The sequence below is a fragment of the Octopus bimaculoides genome, chromosome 11, assembly GCF_046866305.1.
Source record: "Octopus bimaculoides isolate indiv1 chromosome 11, ASM4686630v1, whole genome shotgun sequence".
In the NCBI taxonomy this organism is placed as follows: Eukaryota; Metazoa; Mollusca; class Cephalopoda; order Octopoda; family Octopodidae; genus Octopus; species Octopus bimaculoides.
In genome coordinates, this window is record NC_142938.1 from 24966639 (window position 1) to 24989190 (window position 22552).

General features: G+C 37.5%; 1 protein-coding gene across 15 annotated transcripts in view; it reads left to right on the top strand.

The window, feature by feature from the left end:
* The window catches only part of LOC106883406 (epidermal growth factor receptor kinase substrate 8), a 258007-nt gene that overhangs the window by 104912 nt on the left and 130543 nt on the right, over window positions 1-22552 (top strand). For all 15 annotated transcript variants that reach the window (XM_089359698.1, XM_089359700.1, XM_089359701.1 and 12 more), the window contains one exon: window positions 18170-18259. In XM_089359698.1, coding sequence (XP_089215824.1) covers window positions 18170-18259 — 90 coding nt within the window. The remainder of the gene's footprint in view (window positions 1-18169; window positions 18260-22552) is intronic.

Consider the following 22552-nt stretch of genomic DNA (forward strand, 5'->3'; position numbering starts at 1 on the left):
CCACATTGCTAGATATGTCATGGGTTGACACTTGTGGTATGTTTGCAAATACCAGGTGTACAAACCTGACATTCTATACATATTTTATATTTGAGAATGTTCAAAGTATCATATATAGAAATTTACCTACAATTTCCATGTTGGCCTTATTTGTGTGTCTCTCTCTGTTGGCCTATATATCTACCTGTATGTCTGTTCATCAGTATATTCATTCATTTATAAACCCACCTTTCTATCTTCACGCCCATTTATCTACCTTCTTATTTATCTGCATAACTATTTGTTTCCGTAGCAATCTTTTTTTTTTTCTTGCATACCTATCTATTTGTTACTAACCTATTTATCTACATTGCTGTTTATTGCTCTACACACCTCTGTATACGAATACCTATCTATTTAGATACCTACCTGTTTGTCTACATAGCTGTCTACATACCTACCTAGCTTTATATCTACTTACCTATCCATCTATTTACCTATCTATTTGAATACCTATTTGTCTATATACCTATTTGAGTACCAACCTACCTGTCTACATACCTATATCTAATCTAATACATTATATTTTATATAAATATATTAATAAATTGTAAACATAATATAAATATATTACTATATATCTCTTATCTATAATATACATGTACATGATTATGCACATATACACCTGTGTGTCTCTCAGGTCATTCTATGTAAATACCCATTCTATCTGTTCTTGTCTAGATGGTGGTATGGGTCATCAGTCTATTTATCCATCCATCTGCATACCTTCTTAACTATTTACTTAATACCCCACCTTTTTTTTTTTATCTGTCAGTCTATCTACATGGCTGTCTACTCACCCTTCCTTTCTGCAAGGGTACCTTAAGCTCCACCCACTTAATTAGCTGCCAGTTTTATCTATATATATAAAAATGAGAATGTCTGTCTGCCTGTCTGTCTGCCTGTCTGTCTGCCTGTCTGTCTGTCTGTCTGTCTGTCTGTCTGTGTGAATCCCTAAAACTCGAGAACTACGCAACCAATTTCATTCAAATTTTACAGATGCCTTACTTAGGGTTCCAGTTGTGTTTTAGTCAAAAAAAAATTTTAACTTCTTGCAGAGTTCGAGCCCACGGCAACATAATATCTCCTCCACTATTTAAGTATTACGTGTCAAAAGTGAAACAAAAACACTCATGTCAAATACTTTCACTTTGAAAATGAAACTATTCTACTAACTGAAACAATCACATTTTGATACTGTAATGACAGATACTTTCAGAGAGAGAGAAAGAGAGAGAGAGAGAGAGAGAGAGAGAGAGATAGAGATAGAGATAGAGAGAGAGAGAGATGTATATGTATACATATAGATGTATATGTACACGTTATTCCACTAACTGAAACAATCACATTTCGATACTGTAATTACAGATACTTTCAGAGAGAGAGAAAGAGAGAAAGAGAGAGAAAGAGATGTATATGTATACATATACATGTATATGTACACGTATATGCATAGATATATATAGATATAGATCTATATGCATACATGTATATGTATACATATGTGTAGATGTATATATAGATAGATGTACATGTAATATGTACACATATATACATATATATACATGTATACAGATATCTATACATATATACACCCATCACACACAAACACATGCACACAAACACACACATTAGTCATTTGTTTTCTTATCCAAAACTACGTCAAAAGTACTGAATGGATCTTTATGAAATTTGGTAATTATATTCTATGTATAACGGCCATATCTCCCATGAAAATTCATATATTTTTGATGTTGATGAAATTTTAACCCGAACATAACCGATGAGCATTATTTGTAATTCAACGGTCAACAGTGTAAGACTACCCTTTCAGATATACTTTCATTGTGATTTCTGCAATGTGGTGCATAAATTGTCAAGTAAATGAGATGCATCTTTGCCTCTACTGATTCACTTGCAAAGTGTTGAGTAAAATTATTTCGTTGCAGACCTCCTTTGGGTCTTTTTATTATCACTGCAACACACATAGTCCCCAGTTGGTAACATTGATTTCAAGGCCCTCCTAGATGAGAGACTGGCATTCCACTTAATGTCTATGTTCCATGCTGGCATGGATTGGAGAGTTAATAATGTAGAAATATGGTATCGTAGCTACTAACAGTTGAGGGTTGCGTAGTCTAGACGGCGTTTTTAGATTTCATTATTCTCTTTAACCTGGGCAAAGCCGGGTATTTCTGCTAGTTATTTATAAAATAACAGCAAAACCTGCTACACTTTGATGGTGAGAGCAATGCACTGTCTTACTCTATGAGCTAAACCAGGCATGGCTAACCTTTTGTTTTGAGATGTGGGCCACATGAGGCACGGTTCATCATTAGATAGGTCACACTAAAAAGATTCAAGGTGATTTTTTCATTGGCATACCATTCAGAAAGTCCCATGGACTGCAGTTTGTCTATGACTAAGCTAATCACTTCTGAACCTGCCAGAAATAGTGACTACTCTTCATTTCATACTGCACATGAGCATCAGAGAAAGAGGAAGGGCATATTAGATAAAGTAATTTTTTCATGTTCTCACTGAATATATAATAATAATAATAATAATAATAATAATAATAATAATAGTTTCAAATTTTGGTACAAGGCCAGCAGTGTTAAGGGAAGAAGGCAAGTTGATTACCTCAACCCCAGTATGTAACTAATACTATATTTTATTGACTCCCAGAGGAATGAAACGCAATGTTAATCTCAACAGGATTTGAACTTGAAATGTACTGAGTGTTGGTAGTATGAAAATAAAAGTAGCCAGTATTTGCTGTAAAGTAGTTGGTTCTAGGTGGGACATCCAGCCATTACATACCAAAGCAGACACTGGACCATGATTAGTCCTTGAACTTCTGTCAAACCACCCAGTCCATGCCAATGTGGGTTGATGATAATGATGATGGTGTTTGCAGGTGAGGCTCATCTGCTGCTATAGATCTGCACTTGCATAACTCTTCTTCAAGGCACATCTGTGTGTATATGTGAAGCTGCATATCCAGTCTGGTGGCTAGAGTGTTTGGTTCATGATCATAACTTCATGAGTTCAGTTCCTGGATTAGATGGCAACATACTTTATTTCACATTGCTCCAATTTACTCAGCTGAAAATGAATACCAGCCAAGTGTGGGTGCAACTCCCTCCATCCATCTGTTACATCCTGGATGTGACACCTCGATCAAAGGGGGGCTGAGTTGCAAGGGTCTCTATATTTGCTTGTGACTACATTGACACCTAAAACAAATTGCAAAAGCATGGTATATGTTACCAAGCGATGCTCATTTATGGGTGATGACTGGCTGTTACATGTCGTCATTGTCACCATCGTCATCATCAATCTTCTGACTTGCTAGCTCCTGTCAAACTGTCCAACCCATGCCAGCATAGAAAAAGGGTCAGTAAATGAGGATGATGATGATATACATGTACACACACACACACACCAACTGGAAACAATACAATAAAGAACAAGAATAAAACAATTAAAATGCCTCCCATCTCTCACACTGGTTAATTAATTAACTTTTATGCTGTGATTATTTCTAAATATAATTTAATGAACTGATCAGTTGATTCAAATTCTTATCAAAACAACAAGCTAAATAAATGTTCAGCCAGAACTTCCATTTGCATATACATGGACAGGCCATAGTAATTTCCCGTCACTGTTATTAATTGATCTGTTGTAATCACCAACAAGCCATATAGACTTCTGTTCCTTAGAACAAGTTTTAAGCATTGCTGATTTCTCTTTTGTTGTTGTTTTTTGTTTGCAAGATTGAAGTTTGTATCATTAATCATATCCTCTCTGTTTTTTTCTGTAATATTTTTACCTCCACTTTGGTCATGTAAGGACTCCTCTGAATATATTTGGTTTGGGTACATTTGAATGTACCATTCCTAATTAATGTTGCCCTGGGTTGGATTTACAGAACTAGGATTAGCATTAAAATCTGGTGGATTTACAGAACTAGGATTAGCATTAAAAAATATTTAACCTACTCCTCCTTATCATCATCATCATCCTTTAATGTCCGTTTTCCATGTTGGCATGAGTTGGACGGTTTGACCAGAGCTGGCAAGCAGGAGAGCTGCACCAGACTAGTCTGATTTGGCAAGGTTTCTACAGTTTGATGCCCTTCCTGAGGCCAACCACTTTACAGTGTGTGCTGAGTGCTTTTAACATTGCACTGGTACGAACACTTTTACATGGCACTGACATGAGTGTTTTCTCTGTAGCATAGGACCCTTGCAAGCCAACCCTCTTCAGGGCAAGTGACCTTAATGCTTCTACTGTAGAGGGTTGGTCTTCTTTAGTTCAACAAGGTGCCAGATATCTGTCCTTTGTCATTTTGTCTGACAGTTTCAGCATCCTGAAGTTGTCCTTCAGTACCTCATCCCACATCTTTCTCTGTCTCCCTCTTACACGAGTTCCATCCACTTTGAGAGATTGGCAATGTTAAAACAGATTATTTATGTTTCTATTAGTTTTAAAAATAAGGAAGAATGTGGTAAAATAACTAAGTCATTATTAAACTGGTATTTGGAACATAAATTAATATGAAATGTAATACTTATTTATTCACATTGTTTTGTTTTTTAATCATACATTATCTCATAACTTTGAAAGTTTGATGTGATTGCATATTTTTCGAATGACATGGTAGAGTAGTTGGTTTGAGTATAAGCAGGTAGAAATTTGGGCTGGATATGGTCAGTTTAAATGCTGAAGAGTAAAATACTAGTTATTGCATCGATTTTTGGCTGGAAATTATGGAGCTGTAATAAAAAAAAAACAAACAAATGAAAATAGTGGTGCACCATTTTTTGGTGGTTAGATTAGTTAGATGGTGTATTTGTATGTGTGTGATAAAGTGGTGGCAGCTTTGCACAAGGTTCATGTATGATACCTGCACACTATTTTCAATATTGGAGCAGAAGTGGCTCTGAATTGGCAGAGTTGATAGAACATCAGATAGAACACCTCTTGGTATTTGTTCTAACTCATTGCATTCTGGGTTCGAATGCTGCTGAGGTCAGCTTTCTGTTTCATCCCTTCAGAATCAACACCAAAAAGTATCAATCTAAGGTGATTGGTTGGCAGAACTATTAGAAGATCAGGCAGAATGCCTTGCAGTATTTGTTTTGGTTCTTTGTCTTCTGAGTTCAAATCCAGCTGTGGTCTATTTAGGCGGTAGAGTTAATACACCTTCTGGTTTAACACTACCTCTTGGTCTCTTGGGAACTTTCTGGTTTGACTGCATTTTAATCCCTCCCTCCCTACCATTATTATAGGCTCTAAAGTGTCATAGACATTGGCTTCTTTCTGGATTAAACAGTAAAGACAAAGCATATTTCAGCTATCAATCAAGCAAATATGGAGAAAGACAAAAAATGGCATCTAATTTGTTGATGGCTGGCAAAAAGGGGCACCTAATTTGCTGATAGTTGGATATGTGGGATGGTGATGACAAGGAGCAGTGGTTATTGTCCACAACAAACATTGGCTATTTATGTGTTATTTTCTCTCTCATTAAGCAACTAGTTTTGTATTTTTGTGAGACAGTAACATTGACTAAATATAAATCTATGGATATAGTCAAGAGTGAATCTATATGATTAACACTAATTATATGCCAAGAAATCCCTCCTTCCTCTCCCTCCTTCACCGTCATATATTCACTGACTTTTTTTGTAGTATGGAGGGTCAGCTTTGCTCGTTCAGGGTTAAAAATAATTGTGACCTTGAATTTGTCATGGCAGTTGTTATTGTTGTTGTTATTTTCGTCACTGAATTACTCTGGAAGAAAAAAGGAAAAAAGCCAATATAGAGTTGTAAGACAGAATAGTTTTGTGTTGAGATTGGGTTTACTTCTACTGCTGTTGCTTGTAAGCCTAGGGGACTAATGGTATGATACACTGCCACTTTTAGTTACATATTATGCAAGAATAATTGAAAGAGTCTCAGCTTGTTTGAAATAGCAATCAAGTATTCCTTGTGTTATTAATCTACCATTTAAGGCAAAGGGAATGTTTGTAGTCCAACTTAAATAAAATTTACCTTGGGAGGAAAAGATGGGCTGGTCATACTCGAGCTGTTTTGATCATAGGATATTGGCCTGATCAGGACAGTGTTGGACAAAATCTAATAGTCAACATCCCCCATGGCCATCTTCAGAAGGCACAAGTGTGGCTGTGTGGTAAGAAGCTTGCTTCACAACCATGCAGTCTTGTGTTCAGTCAAACTGTGCAGCACCTTGGGCAAGTGTCTTCTACTATATTCCCAGGCTAATCAAAACATTGTGAGTGGAGTTGATGGATGGAAACTGGAAGAAGTCCATCATACATACATATGTGCTTACATGTATATGTGCACATGTACACACGCATGCACGCACACGCACACACACACACACACACACACACACACACATGCACACACACACATACACACACACTCTCTCTCTCTCTCTCTCTCTCTCTCTCTCTCTCTCTCTCTCTCTCCAAGTCTGATGGATTGTCAGATCCTCTGCCAGTTTTAATAATGAACATTTAGCTATTTGATGAACTGAAATTAGATTATATGGCTGAGTATACTATGGATATACACACCCATAGCATAATTCTCAAGCTGAGCCAATGGGATATAGCATGTGATAAGCTGAACTTTTGAATTACAAGTAAAAATTCACCCGACAAACTTCTACAGGGTCCTCAACTTTCTAATTATACTTGGTCAACATGAGGTTATTGTAAAATATGTTTCATCAAAATCTGTGCAGTGGCTGTAATTATGAGACCAGAACTGCATATATTCCATACCCCCTTTTTTGTGCTACCAGTCATCCTTCTCCTTGGAACTATTTCTTTGCCATCCATCCCATAATTCCAACATCATCCCTTACCACCTTATTTCCGTTGAATTACCTTACTGCTGAACACCTTCTTATATCTGCCATCAATGCAGCCCCAATATATCCACCCTTAGCCTCACTATATCCATCCCTGTGTGCCTCTGACCTCTATCTTTGTCATTGTGCATCTACTTTCTCCCCATAACTTCACAACATCTATGGTTTTACTATACTCTTGCTCTTCAGCCCACCTTTTTTTCTTCTTCTTTTTGCATTACTACCTATCACCTCCTCCTCCCTGATTCACACCTATTTTCCTTACTTTTCCTGAAACTGAAATTTGTCATTGTCCAAGTCTCCATCCATGTTCACCATTTACTGCATTCACTTATACCCACACGTCTACCCTCTGTTACTCTTCTCTCACACTCTTGTGAACCATCTTTGATTCTTTTTATCCACCATTTTGTACCTTGAGAGGATATTCTGAAAACTTATCATAACCATCCTTTCTTCTTTCCTGTTGGGATAGCCATGTATCTCCTCTTTAGCAAGACACCTGTCCCTGTTCATTTATCACCTCAACATCTTCTGCAATTTTGTGCCCCCTCTCAATATAGGATCCTTGTCTTGCAAGTTACTTTGTAACCTTACTAGTGCTGGTGCTATGAAAAATGTACCCTGTATGCTCTGTAAAGTGGTTGGTGTCAGGAAGGGTATCCATCCATAGAAACCATGCTGAAGCAGACACAGGAACCAATGTAGCCCTCAAGCTTGTTGGATCCTATTGAACCATCCACCTGGTACTAACATTGAATATTGATGTTAAATGATGATGTTGCATTGAACCTGGGATCTCATGGTTGTTTAGTAAACTTCTTAACCATCCAGCTATGTTTGTGTCCAAGCTTGATGAATAAATGTGTTGTGAATCTCTCATGATAAAGGGAGAACTATACTCATCGTCGTTTAATTAATTGACTTTATTATTCCTAACCAATAAAGATTGAATAAAATGCACAACTTCTTGCATGTCTTTGCAGATGCATAATGTTACACAGACATATGCATACATTCATACATGCACGCAGACATATATGCTGACATGTACACAGGTACAACAGCATACTTTATCAAAGTATGTAAACAGTTTATTATGAAATAATTAAAACTGAATACAAAAGTTTATAATGACACACATTGTCTTTGTATAATGAGTTGATATAAATGGTAGTTGGTTGGTTGATTTCTGCAGTTATGCTTTACATTGTACAGAGAGAAGTGGGAGTAAGAGATACTCAGAGAATTAGCATAAGAAGTATAGGATGTGTTGAGAGAAAGAGTCAAATAATAGGAAGCGGATGCCGGAGGTAGTAAATGCCGGAGTAGTTATGGGAGAAGCTAGAATAGACTATGGAACCCGGTGTGGCCCTTGGCCTTGCCAGTTCCTGTCAAGCCATCCAGCAACATGCCTGCTTGGAAAACGAACATTAAATGTTGATAATGGTGATGTATGTATGCTATAGTGGAGGCGCAATGACCCAGTGGTTAGGGCAGCGGACTCGCGGTCGTAGGACCGCGGTTTCGATTCCCAGACCGGGTGTTGTGAATGTTTATTGAGTGAAAACACCTAAAAGCTCCACGAGGCTCCGGCAGGGGATGGTGGTGAACCATGCTGTACTCTTTCTCCACAACTTTCTCTCACTCTTACTTCCTGTTTCTGTTATGCCTGTAATTCAAAGGGTCAGCCTTGTCACACTGTGTCACGCTGAATATCCCTGAGAACTATGTTAAGGGTACACGTGTCTGTGGAGTGCTCAGCCACTTGCACGTTAATCTCACGAGCAGGCTGTTCCGTTGATCAGATCAACTGGAACCCTCGACGTTGTTAGCGACGGAGTGCCAACATGTATGCTATAATTCTTGATACTAATGGTGGCAAAAGTATACTTCCAATGTTATTTGTCATTTGATGGGTAACACTCTAGTTTTGTAATAATTCATGTAGTTCACACTAGCATTCGTTGCGATCAACTACAGAGCCTGTCACTCCTGCAACAATGATGGTAATGACCACCACTGCCACATGTTATAGATATAGGTGTTTACAAAATAGGTAGGCCTTGATGGTGGTGTTTGTTTACATTCCTGATGTGCTTTCTGGTTTTCATGGCCAATAATTTGTCATTGAATATAGCTCATCCCCACCTCTCACAACACACACTCTCTCTTCCTCCCTCTCTCTCTCAACAACCTACCAGTTAAATATATAAAAAGTTAACACGTAAGATAGAAATGTGGAGTTCCTTATTACTTGGAATATAATCAAGCAAACTTTACCTTATAAAACGATTGGTATGGGTGTTGACTTTACTGTGCTGAATTTTTGGAAATCCTAAAGTGCTCAGGTAATGTCCTTTATAAATTCAGTGAACTTTGGCCAAAATGTTTGCACTACATTAGAAAAAAATTTTTTTTTAAATTTTAAACCTGTTAACTAAAATACTTTAAATATTTAGTAGTTAATCTCTTACCTATAAGTATTTATTTAAACCTATATTTTGTAATTTAGTTTAGTCGACTCGATTCACTTTGAATGTTAATTAAAACTGGGAGTGACTTATACTTTAACATTATCTTGGATATCTATACTCGTTAAGTCACCTACTTCTGCCATTTACATTTCTCTTTCTGTCAGTGAACATGTAACACTATTTTATTTATTCTCTCAGTTTTAGCAACTTTTGTGTTCAAACTACTAGTGAAATATTTGATAGTTCAGTGTTTTACTTTCCATTCCCTGTCGTCCTGTACTGTTTTTTTTTTACATACAACACACACACACACACAATAGGTTTTTTTCAGTTTCCATTTACCAAATCCACTCACAAGGCTTTGGTCAGCCTGAAGCTATAGAAGACACTTACCCATGGTGCCACTGCATGGGAATGAACTAGGAACAATGTGACTAGGAAGTAAGCTTCTTACCACACAACCACACCTATGCCTATAAAATTTTACTACTGTGTATCGGCCCGGAATGTGTGATATGTATGTGTGTTTATACACATGTATAGGTACGTGTGTGTGTGTGTATTCATACAGTTTATATGCTTTTATGTACTATGATGTGTGCGTCTGTCTATATATGTGTGTGTGTGTGTGTATCGATTGTATCTACATATTGATTGGAAGGGATGAAGGTTAATGACTGTTTAAATTTGGTGGTCAGTGAAATCCTTGATATCTCCTGTTTAACAGAGAATAAGGTTGCTAAGATTTTGATGACTTTTTAATTACAACTCATGGCACTGCTACGTCTATTGATTTCTTAGATTATTCGGTCTCATTGTTAAACTATAAACTAATTTAGATGAGTGAATTTAGGTTGTATATTTATATGATCTCTTTGTTTCTTATTTGCCTGTTTTAAGCCACATCTTCTAATTCTCCTCGATATTCGAATGTAAAATCTCTGTTTAAAACTTTACCTGATGATGGTGGATTTTATATCATGATGTAATCGTTTTGTTGTGGAAGGATTCCAGCCACCCATCAAATGACTAAAAGGTGTACTGACTCATTATAAAGTAAAGAACTATGAACAATTGACAGTTGGTGTTGGTAGCAGTCACTGTGAGCTTTTGATATAGAGTATTGAGTCTCATGTAATAGAAATAGTAGTGCATTGTGTACATTCTTTCTTCCCCACTGCTTCATTATATTATATATCCAATACAAGGATATAAAATCTTTACAAATGCATTATATAAAAGTCTACCGAAACAGCTGTTGTAAATTTTAAACACCATTTTGTACTTAGACTGCATCAAAGATCTATCCCTGAGCTGGACCTTTGGTTTATATTGGATTTGGTACTTATATATATTTACAGTATTCTACCAACACTTGGTGTGTTTAATGTTGTTTATTTTACTGTTAGCTCTGTGTTATTGTACCTAGCCATGTTTGGTGCCCTATAAAGTTCATGAGCCTTGATTCTTAAGAATCCTCATAACAAAATTATACATACATATATATATATATATATATATATATATATATAATAATACAAATGATATGTGAGCATATGCATATATGCATACATATATGTACATACCTACATCTACATGTATATATAAATGCATATCCGGGTACAGGACGTCAAAAAAATGTGGACAAAAATGGAACGGGAACATAGCAAAGCACAAAAAACGAACTTTTTTTTCGGACAACAGAATAAACACATAGGAAAACAGACAAGCCACATATGGAACTTTTCCTTCATCAGCTGCCTCTATTCTAAACTAGGCGTTTCGAAGATGAGGCAGAACGCGCTCTAATCTTGTATATAAACTTTATATAATCTTGTATATATACACAGAAGACCCATCAAGCCAAGTGAAATTGTAGTTGTGGCAGATACTGGTGTCACACAACTAGCACCCATGCTGGTGGCACGTAAAAGCACCCATTACACTCTTGGAGTGGTTGGTGTTAAGAAGGGCATCCAGCTGTAGAAACCATGCCAAATCAGACTGGAGTCCGGTGCAGCCCCTGGTCAAACCGTCCAACCCATGCCAGCATGGACAACGAATGTTAAAATGGTGATATATAATATATATGTATTCATGTATGTATACATTTGTGTATATATTGCATGTGTGTATGCATATATATATAAAATTAATGTGGGCAACTGTGTGCAATGTAAACCATATAGTCAAATTTAATATTTCTATTTATAAACGTTTACAAGGAAAGGTTGACTGTGACTTTGAAGTTTCAGCTTGCTCACCTTCATCAGACTGTCAAATTGTTTTTATATATGATATGACAAAAAAGAAACATGAATATATATATATATATATTACACATACATATACACACGTGTACAGTCAGATGTATGACTACTACTATATGAGTTAGATCTCCTTATAAATCAGTGTTTCTCAATCATTTCTTTTTACCTATCAAGCCCTTTGATTCCAATTTTACTTGGTTGGACCCTCAACCATTTGATAAAAACTCTTATTATATTTTTATAATCAAATATTATTAGGAACTGTATAAAAAATTGTTAGAATGTTTTGTGTATTGGAGATAGTGTTACAAGATATGATATTACAGAGCATATCACATGTGATCACATGGCTAACTGGGCTATCAGATGTTGTTACGCATCATTGGTCACATTGTTTTGTATTGTTTTAGCCTTCAAATGACGTCACCCTGCTGGCTAGGCAGGCAGGCCAACATTCCCCCAGATTGAAAGAGTTGGAGCAATGTGAAATGAAGTGTTTTACTCAAGAACCCAACATACTGCCCAGTCAGGGAATCAAACCCACCATCTAGTGGTTGTGAGTGCAACAGCCTAACCACGAGGCCACGTACAGAGCATATGTAGAAGAAAATTAAGATAAACACCAGTATAGATATTTAGTTCCTACATACATGTCACCATTGCAGTTATCTGGGACTTGACATTGGGTGTTTCAAGTGTTTTTGAATGCTGAACTGTAATAGACCATCAGGGGAACACCTTATTGCATTTTGTTACAGAGATCAAATATCCATTGCAGTTTGGTATCCAAATGCATTTGAAATCCAATGCTGAATTCCAAATAACTGCAATAGGGAAACATATGTAGGAACAAAATATTTATACTCTTGTTTTTTTAATTTTCCACTATATATATATATATATATATATATATATATATATTGAACAAGGAGAAAGAGTGCCCAACACTGCATTGGTGGATAAAGATTCTTTATATGTGTATTAGGGCCACCATTGGTTTCATGTGAAGGTGTTCATCTCCATTTTAATCCAAAATGGAGATGAACACCAATGTTTCTATGTAATAAACTTGAATAATAGTTGAGGCATTGCTTAACATGAAACCAATAATAGCCTTAATATACAAATAAAGAATATATATATATATTTAATAGTTTTTAAAAAAATAACTTGCCAGCGTTCCCTTCATCATATACACGGTAATCACATTCAGTTGAAATGGCTTATTGATGTGTTTTGTTTCTTACATTGTTTTACATCGTTTTATTCCCTCAGGAATAATACCAATGTTTTCTTTGAAACATATGTTGGAAGTATAAAGATTTGAATAACACCTGTGTTTAACTCCATTTCTTAATTTATCTATGTGATACAAAAACATTTCACTAAAACCTGGAACTTCTACCTTTATAAGTAGGCTGTAACACCCTTGGCACTTATGTGAAATTTTGCTACCCTGGTAACAGTTTATGTATTTTTTCAGTGTGTACAAATATGGGACTTTGTGAATGGCATGCCAACTACTGTACAGAGTATACTGGGTGTTCACTTTGTGAAACCAGAACCAATGAGGTTACCAATTAGATTGCAAGACAAGGCTCTTCACCTGGGTCAGGGATGTAGTATAGAGGGAGGTGGCTTTGTGCCAGATGTTGAGAGTTGAAAGTATGATAGAGGGACAGCGTTGAGCTTTTTGATCTAGAGAAGCTACATGGCTACCCCAGCAGGAAAGAGAGATTTGAGACTTCAAGTGGGAGTGGAAGCGGATGTAGATGAAAAAGGTAGTCCTCTATGTGGTAGTTAGACTTGCTAGAAATAGCAACCAAATTGCCTTTAAATGATAATCAACAACAAGACTTCTATGTGGTGTGTGTGAGTATTCTATATGCATAACCATGTAAATCAGGAGTTCTCAACCAGGATCCATATGGCCCTGAGGGTCCACATAAGATTTTTGGGGGTCCACACAACAAAATAGTAAATCAGGGATCCACAATAGTGTTTTAAGGGCCCCTGAAAAATTTTTGCTATAGATGTATTTATTGCAAGGAATAGCTTGGTTTCTTTCTCTAACATTTGACATAGTTAAACCTACACAAGTTAATGTGTGAAAAACAAAATAGTAATATTATACTCTTTTACTCTTTTACTTGTTTCAGTCATTTGACTGCAGGCATGCTGGAGTACCGCCTTTAGTCGAGCAAATCGACCCCAGGACTTATTCTTTGTAAGCCTAGTACTTAATCTATCGGTCTCTTTTCCAGAACTGCTAAGTTACGGGGACGTAAACACACCAGCATCGGTTGTCAAGTGATGTTCAGGGGACAAACACAGAGATACAAACACACACACACACACACACACACACACACACACATATATATATATATATATATATATATATATATATATATATACATATATATGACGGTCTTCTTTCAGTTTCCGTCTACCAAATTCACTCACAAGGTTTTGGTCGGCCCGAGGCTATAGTAGAAGATACTTGCCCAAAGTGCCATGCAGTGGGACTGAACCCGGAACCATGTGGTTGGTAAGCAAGCTACTTACCACTCAACCACTCCTGTATAAAACTAGTTTTTTAAACATTGAATGGCTATGGGCGGTGGGGTCTACCAGAATAAAATAGTAATCAAAAGGGTCCATAAAAAATGGTTGAAAATCCCTGATGTAAATGATGCATTATTGGACAAGGTGTGTGTTACTATAGCTCAGTTTGCAGCAGATTTCAACCATCCTCTTCAGTTTTTGTTGTCATCATTGCCATTATCATCAGAGCCACCGTCCTGACTACCATCAGCAACAACAACAACAACAACATTAGCTAATGCAGTGGCTTTTATGTGGTCTCTCAACATGCTAGACGTGGCAACCAGATCCCTCTCAAATGGCACATAAAATATACCATTTTGAGCGTGGCTGTTGCCAGTACCACCTGACTGGCCTTCATGCCAGTGGCATGTAAAACCACCCACTACACTCTCGGAGTGATTGGCGTTAGGAAGGGCATCCAGCTGTAGAAACTCTGCCGAATCAGATTGGAGCCTGGTGTAGCCATCTGGTTTCACCAGTCCTCAGTCAAATCGTCCAACCTATGCTAGCATGGAAAGCAGACGTTAGACGATGATGATGATGATGATGATGATGGGACATACTCAAAACTATAGACTATGTTTAAGAGGTGACAGGTGTGGATGGATGCCTTTGATCAAAGGTTTGACTTGGTATTGCTAAACATCAATACCACTACCAGTATCCTGACTACCACCACAACCATCTTTACCAAAAGAAAACCACCACCATCGCCATAATCGCTACCATGACCAACACCATCAAAACTATATCCATACAACCAGCCACAAATACTGCTAATACAACCACCACTATCACTACCACAACAACGTTTACTATCATCAGTGTCACTGCTACAGCCATGATTACATCAGCTATCAACAGCGCAACCACCAGCACCACCACTGCCACTACAATCACCACCACCACAACAAATGATTATTACTATATACTGCAGACCTGTTGTCACCACCATCGTCACCATGCCAATTACTACTCCCACTACCACAGTCACCTCTGTCACCACCAGTAACACAACCACCATCTCAACAATGAACATCATTACTGCCACCATCACGCCAATTATTACCACCACTAATTACTACCACAAATTGCAGAGCTTACTGCCTCTAACACTACACAATAGTAACAGCAAAAACATTTACTATCATCAATACCATTGCTACTTTTAAGCATCCCCTCCATGCCACCACTGTCTCAACAATCATAGTGACCACCACCACCACCACCACTGCTACTCCCACCACCACTACTGCATCTCCCTCCTCCTCCTCTCACTCTCCCTCTTGAAGAGAGTTGAAGAGGGTGGGAATGTACTATGTGTGCAATGCTGCACCGGCTTTGGAAGACTATCACTTGGCATATAGGTACAGAAATGCATGTCTCTGCTGCACACATGTACACGGATGCACACACACACATTTGAACTGGCAAACATGGCTATACACACAGCTGTAAAAATGTTAACACATATCCAAATATCCATACACGCATGTACTTGTTATATAAATAGACACACATATGTATGCACATGCACACACATGTATATATGTAGGTATTGTATTTTAATTCATGCCATTACTTCTGATTCACACATCAGCTACTCAGAGTTTCATACGAGGTGTGTCGTCATTCAGGCTATGTTGGAGTGAATTACTCTGATAAAGACTAAACAATCACACAGTGTAAAAAAAAAAAAAAAAAAAAATGAAAAAAAAAAAATCACAGTAGCTGCTGAATGATTCAGTGATTCTACATCTTTAAAGCAATTTTAAAGGGATTGAGTACTCTTTTTCTGATTTGCATTTCTAAATGTAAACACACAGACAACACTCACACATACAGAAATACACACTGATGTATATATGTGTGTGTGTGTGTGTATGTGTGTGTGTATATATATATATATATATAATTATTATGATTGACCGTTGATTGGACACTATTCAATTTTTTTTCTCCGTGTTTTTCTCCTTGTCTCCGTATTCTTTCTGTTGAAGAGCGTAGCTCGAAACGTCAAAGACTTTCCGTATTCCCGAGCGTCATACTAATACATCCTTTTGTTATTTACACCACCTGTCCTCGTCTGTTGTTGTTTTTTCGTATATTCTCCCATATATATATATATACATTCTTGGTTACTTAGAAATGCTTGCATACATATTTTTACTTGTGGCAAACATTCTAACATGCTTTTGCATTGTTGTATACACTAATATACAATGTAAACAGTTATATATACACAAGTATATATATTTATTTATATAAGGGCATTACTATACAAGAATGCCTCACGCTATGAGGGACTCTAAGGTCAGACTACCATAAAAAAACACATTTTTACCGAAAGCTAGCTACTTGATAAATTCTTGTAAAAGAATTCATCCTATTATTGAATTTAAACACAAGTATATATATATATATGTGTGTGTGTGTGTGTGTGTGTGTGTGTGTGTGTGTGTGTGTGTGTAATATATATCGTACCTGCATCATTCTACATTTGTTTTACTATGCTTACATGTTTTGCGTTGGTCTAGTACAGCATCTTGATGAGTCCTTTGTTGTCTTGTTCAAATAGGGTTTGTCATCTTGAGATCAGTCTTCGTCGTGTCACCTTTAGACTTTGGGAGTTTTCCTCTTTTGCAGGTTTCTCACATTTTGATTGATTGTTACTAGTTTACACACACGTGCACACACACACACACACATGTATACACATACATACAAATATATAACACACAAACATGTGTATATTTACTTATACACACACACGATCAAAAAGTGTTTGTTCCCATCATTATGTTAAATTGCTGTGGAAATTGGGGCTAGGGTTCTCGTGTTGTGGATTAGGGTTCTCTATGGAAGAGTGATCAAGAAACAGCCAATGGAAGTGAAAGCAAGAGATCAAATGGAGAGTGTGTTTGGGTATGTGCATGTGTATATTTTTATATATATATGTGTGTGTGTGTATTATTCTCTAGCAAGGACAATATTGGTAGTGACTTCAATTCTTGTTAAAGAATAATAAATTTGCATTTTACAAAAGTATGGAATACTCCTTCAGATTAATGTAAAATTGTTTTTACTGTAACTGAATGTAAAGACAAACAGAGATATACATGTACACACACACATATTCATGCGTTTACATATACACAAATGCATGTACTGTGTGTGTGTGTGTGTGTGTGTGTGTGTGTATATGTCTGTGCACACGTTTGAATGTGGTGTGTGCCAGAGGGTTTGCAAATCCAATGGGGGGTCTTAAAAGACATGTTAGGATCCACAATGAGCAGAACTTACTTGCAGGTATTGGTAGTGCAAATCAGAGGTGCAATCTGTGTGGGTGTTTTTTCAAAACACTGTCTGGTTTAAAAAGCCACATCAGACGCCATGAAAGGGCTAAGGTGTAGGTGCAGGAGGTGGTCAAACTCTGTTTAAGGAGTAGACAACCACCATATATATATATATATATTATTCTTTTATTTGTTTCAGTCGTGCACCTTCAGTCATGTTGGAGCTCCACTATACTCACACACACACACACACATACACACACACACACACACACACACACACACACACACACACACACACACACACACACACACACATGCACACATTTATTTTACTTTGTATACTGATATATATGTGCATTTATATATCGGTCTACGTAACCAGACTACTTTCTTTCTCCCCCTTTGTTTTCCATGTCTCTTTCTTTCTCTTCATCTTACAGTCTATCTTGTTTCTCTTTGTCTGATTTGCATTTCCCACCATTCTTGCTGCTATTTAACCCGCATGTGATATATATTTCCAATCAAAAACCCAAACAATCCATTTTCTTTATTCCCTAGATCGGAACTATGATGCCAGAATGTCTCCTATGGGTCAGTCAGTTTTTTTTGAAGTGGACCACTTGGCAACATTCACAGTTACTCATGAAGGTGAGTTTAAATTCCTCATTTTGTCCCATGGCATTTCCGAGCTAACAACCTTTTTTTGTTGATTTATTTTAGTAAACAACCAGGATACTGGCTGTTCAAAACTCTTACCATTCCTCTCTGACTAATTACTTCATATTCTTTTAGTCCTTCATTGGTTTCAGTCTTTGAGCTACTGTGCTATTCTGGGAATATTCTCTTCAAGGGTTTTATTCCTTCTTCACTTTCAGTATGCTCTGCCTGATATTCATCTTAGGCTTAGTGATCTCAGAAAGAAGAATAGTGAAGAGGATTTAGCTGTCAAGGGATGTAATGAAAAAAATTGATGAGATACAGTCTGGCTCCGCACGACATTTCCCTGTTTGATGCTCTAGTGATTTTATTCTTCCTGATAATTTTGTATGTGAGTGTGTGTATGTGTATATATTTCTGTACACACACACACACACAATGTGTGTGTGTGTATGTATATATGTATGTATGTATATATGTATATATACGTATGTATTTGTAAGTATATGTATGTATGCATACACACATATATGTATATATGTGTATATGTGTGTGTGTGTGTGTGTGTGTGTGTGTGTGTGTGTGTATACATGTCTGTGTGTTTATGTAAATACACACACGTCTGTGTCTCTAATCTGACTTCAAAAAAAAAAAAAACAAGCAAAGCATAATTCTGCTTTGATTCTATTAGGTTTCTAATCATCATCATTTACTTTTTCATGGTTGCATGGGTCAGATGGAATCCATTAAAATAAATTTTCTACAACTTGATGCGCTTCACCTGCTTCCAAGTAAAGTAATATTTCCCCATGGTTGAACATGGAAGTCTGGAAATGAAACACTCCATTTGTATGACAGCGACACTCATTTACATTAGTCATGTGATGTGAAAGCAAAAGACACAAAAACACAAACATCCACTTCTTTTAGTTTCTGTCTCTCAAATCCACTCACACAGATTTGGTTGGCCCAGGGTTATAGCTGAAAATACTTGGCCAAGGTGCTACTCAGTAGGACTGAACTTAAAATCATATGGCTGGAAAGCAAACCTTTTTTGACAGGCCTCAGATGCCCTTTTCAAGAATGTGATATAGACAAATTGAAAGATCTGGTCCTTTGTGTTATTAGCAGTCATCATCATCATCATCATCGTTTAACGTCCGCTTTCCATGCTAGCATGGGTTGGACGATTTGACTGAGGACTGGTGAAACCGGATGGCAACACCAGGCTCCAGTCTGATTTGGCAGAGTTTCTACAGCTGGATGCCCTTCCTAACGCCAACCACTCAGAGAGTGTAGTGGGTGCTTTTACGTGTCACCCGCACGAAAACGGCCACGCTCGAAATGGTGTCTTTTATGTGCCACCCGCACAAGCCAGTCCAGGGGCACTGGCAACGATCTCGCTCGAAAATCCTACAGGAGCCAGTCAGGCGGTACTGGCAACGGCCACGCTCAAAATGGTGCATCTCATGTGCCACCCGCACAAGAACCAGTCCAGGGGCACTGGCAACGATCTTACTTGGCTTGCCGGGTCTTCTCACGCACAGCCCATTTCCAAAGGTCTCGGTCCGTAGTCATCGCCTCGGTGAGGCCCAATGTACGAAGGTCTTGCCTCACCACCTCAGCCCAGGTCTTCCTGGGCCTACCTCTTCCACGGGTTCCCTCAACTGTTAGGGTGTGGCACTTTTTCACGCAGCTATCCTCCTCCATTCTCACCACATGTCCATACCAGCGCAATCGTCTCTCTTGCACGCCACAACTGATGCTTCTAATGTTCAGCTTTTCTCTCAAGATACTTACACTCTGACGGGTATTCACATTGACATTACACATCCAACGGAGCATACTGGCTTCATTCCTTGCGAGCTTACGTATGTCCTCAGCAGTTACAGCCCATGTTTCACTGCCATGTAGCATGGTTGTTCGTACGCATGCGTCATACAGTCTGCCTTTTACTCTGAGTGAGAGTCCCTTTGTCGCCAGCAGGGGTAAGAGCTCTCTAAACTTTGCCCAGGCTATTCTTATTCTAGCAGCTACACTTTCAGCGCACCCACCCCCACTACTAACTTGGTCGCCCAGATAGCGGAAGCTATCGACTACCTCTAGTTTTTCACCCTGGAATGAGATAGAGGTTGTTTCCTGTTTGTTTGCAGTCTTTATTGCACCTGAACATCTGCCACAAACAAAAACTAACTTGCTAGTTAACCTGCCTTTGATGTTGCTGCACCTCTTATGTGTCCATAGCTTGCACCGGGTACATCTTATAGAGTTACTACCTACTCCTTTTCTACATACTGAGCAGGGCCATCTACCTGAAGGGGTTTGTGTTTTATCTACCTTCCTACTTATTAGGATTTTGGTTTTAGCTAGGTTGACTCTAAGGCCCTTCAATTCTAGACCTTGCTTCCACACCTGAAACTTCTCCTCTAGTTCTGATAGTGACTCCGCAATTAGGGCAAGGTCAGCAGTGCTAAATGGTAAATAATACTAAAAAGTTTTTCCCCTCTCAGAATAATGGAATAATGGAATGGCTATTGTCTAGCTGCATCTTCTCAGTTTTACAGGAATTTCACATTCCATTCATTGGTATTTCCTTTCATATACTGTTCCATTGTATTGAATAGACAGTCTTCTACTTTTCTATTGTATTTTCTGAAACTAGTGAATGTTTCAGCTGCTGCTGTTATTACAGCAATATTGAGGGCAGTGTATTACAGAACTAATAAAATGCTAGATACTATTGGAGTAACTTCACTGAAATCCTGTTTATAGGAACGTACTGAAAGGACTGAGAGCAGACACTTTCCTCTTCAGTCAAAACCCTACTTCACTGCCTTTTCGAGGTCCATTTGCGAATAAAGATGAGAACAGACAAGCTGCTGCTCTCCAGCAAACTTATTGGAGGTGGAAAAGGTGGAGCCAAATGAAAGGACATACTCTCATCTTGCACCTGTAGGCCAGAAAATGAGAACTAGTGGAGGCTCAGGGCAAATCTAGATTTGTGGGGCTCATTGATTGACATTTCTCCAGTTATTTTGTTGTTGTTATTGCAGTTTTATATATATATATATATATATATATATATATATATATATATATATATATATATATATATATATATATATATATATATATATATATATACACACACACACACACACACACACACATATATATATATAATTATAAGATCTGGTAATTAGTCATATATTAATTAATATCGGTTAATTATCAGGGGGCCAGCACATTTAAAGAATCAAAGAGATTCAGAAATATTATCTGCAATCTCAGGGGATTAAGGTACATTTTAAAAATAACGTCGACCACTAACGTGGACAATTAATGCGCTAGAAATAGATCACATTTTGTGTCTATTAAGACCTAAAAAGTTCTCAACATGAAATATAGCAGCATACCAAAAACGTGAGCAGGCAAGACATTTAAAATCACCTAAAAATCATTATTAAACAGGAACCAGGTTTCGGATTTAACAAATTCTTACCATTTGTCTATTCCTCATCAGCCTGATTTGTAATGTAGCAGCAATTATCAGAATCGTATACATAGTTGCCCACCGCCATGGGTGCGCGTGCATATGGTTCTGCTAATTACAGCTTAATGCCCGCTCACGTTTTTGGTATGCTGCTATATTTCATGTTGAGAACTTTTTAGGTCTTAATAGACACAAAATGTGATCTATTCCTAGCGCATTAATTGTCCACGTTAGTGGTCGACGTTATTTTTAAAATAAATATATATATATATATATATTTGGCGGGTGGCACATAAAAGACACCATTTTGAGCGTGGCCATTGCCAGTACCGCCTGACTGGCGTGCGTGCAGGTGACACGTAAAAGCACCCACTACACTCTCTGAGTGGTTGGCGTTAGGAAGGGCATCCAGCTGTAGAAACTCTGCCAAATTAGATTGGAGCCTGGTGTTGCCATCCGGTTTCAACAGTCCTCAGTCAAATCGTCCAACCCATGCTAGCATGGAAAACGGACGTTAAACGATGATGATGATGATGATGAGATCTCAGATATTTTTTCTGAATCTCCCTGATTCTTTTAATGTGCTTGGTCCCTGGTATTAAATTTATATTAATTAATATCCAATTTTTTACCCCATTGTTTAATTTAATAGTTTAATATATATATATGTATATATATATATATATATATATATATATATATATATATATATATATGTTGTTGTACTTGGAGATGGTCATATTGCCAGTTTAGCCAATAAAAACACACGCACTGTATATTTGGTGTTAATT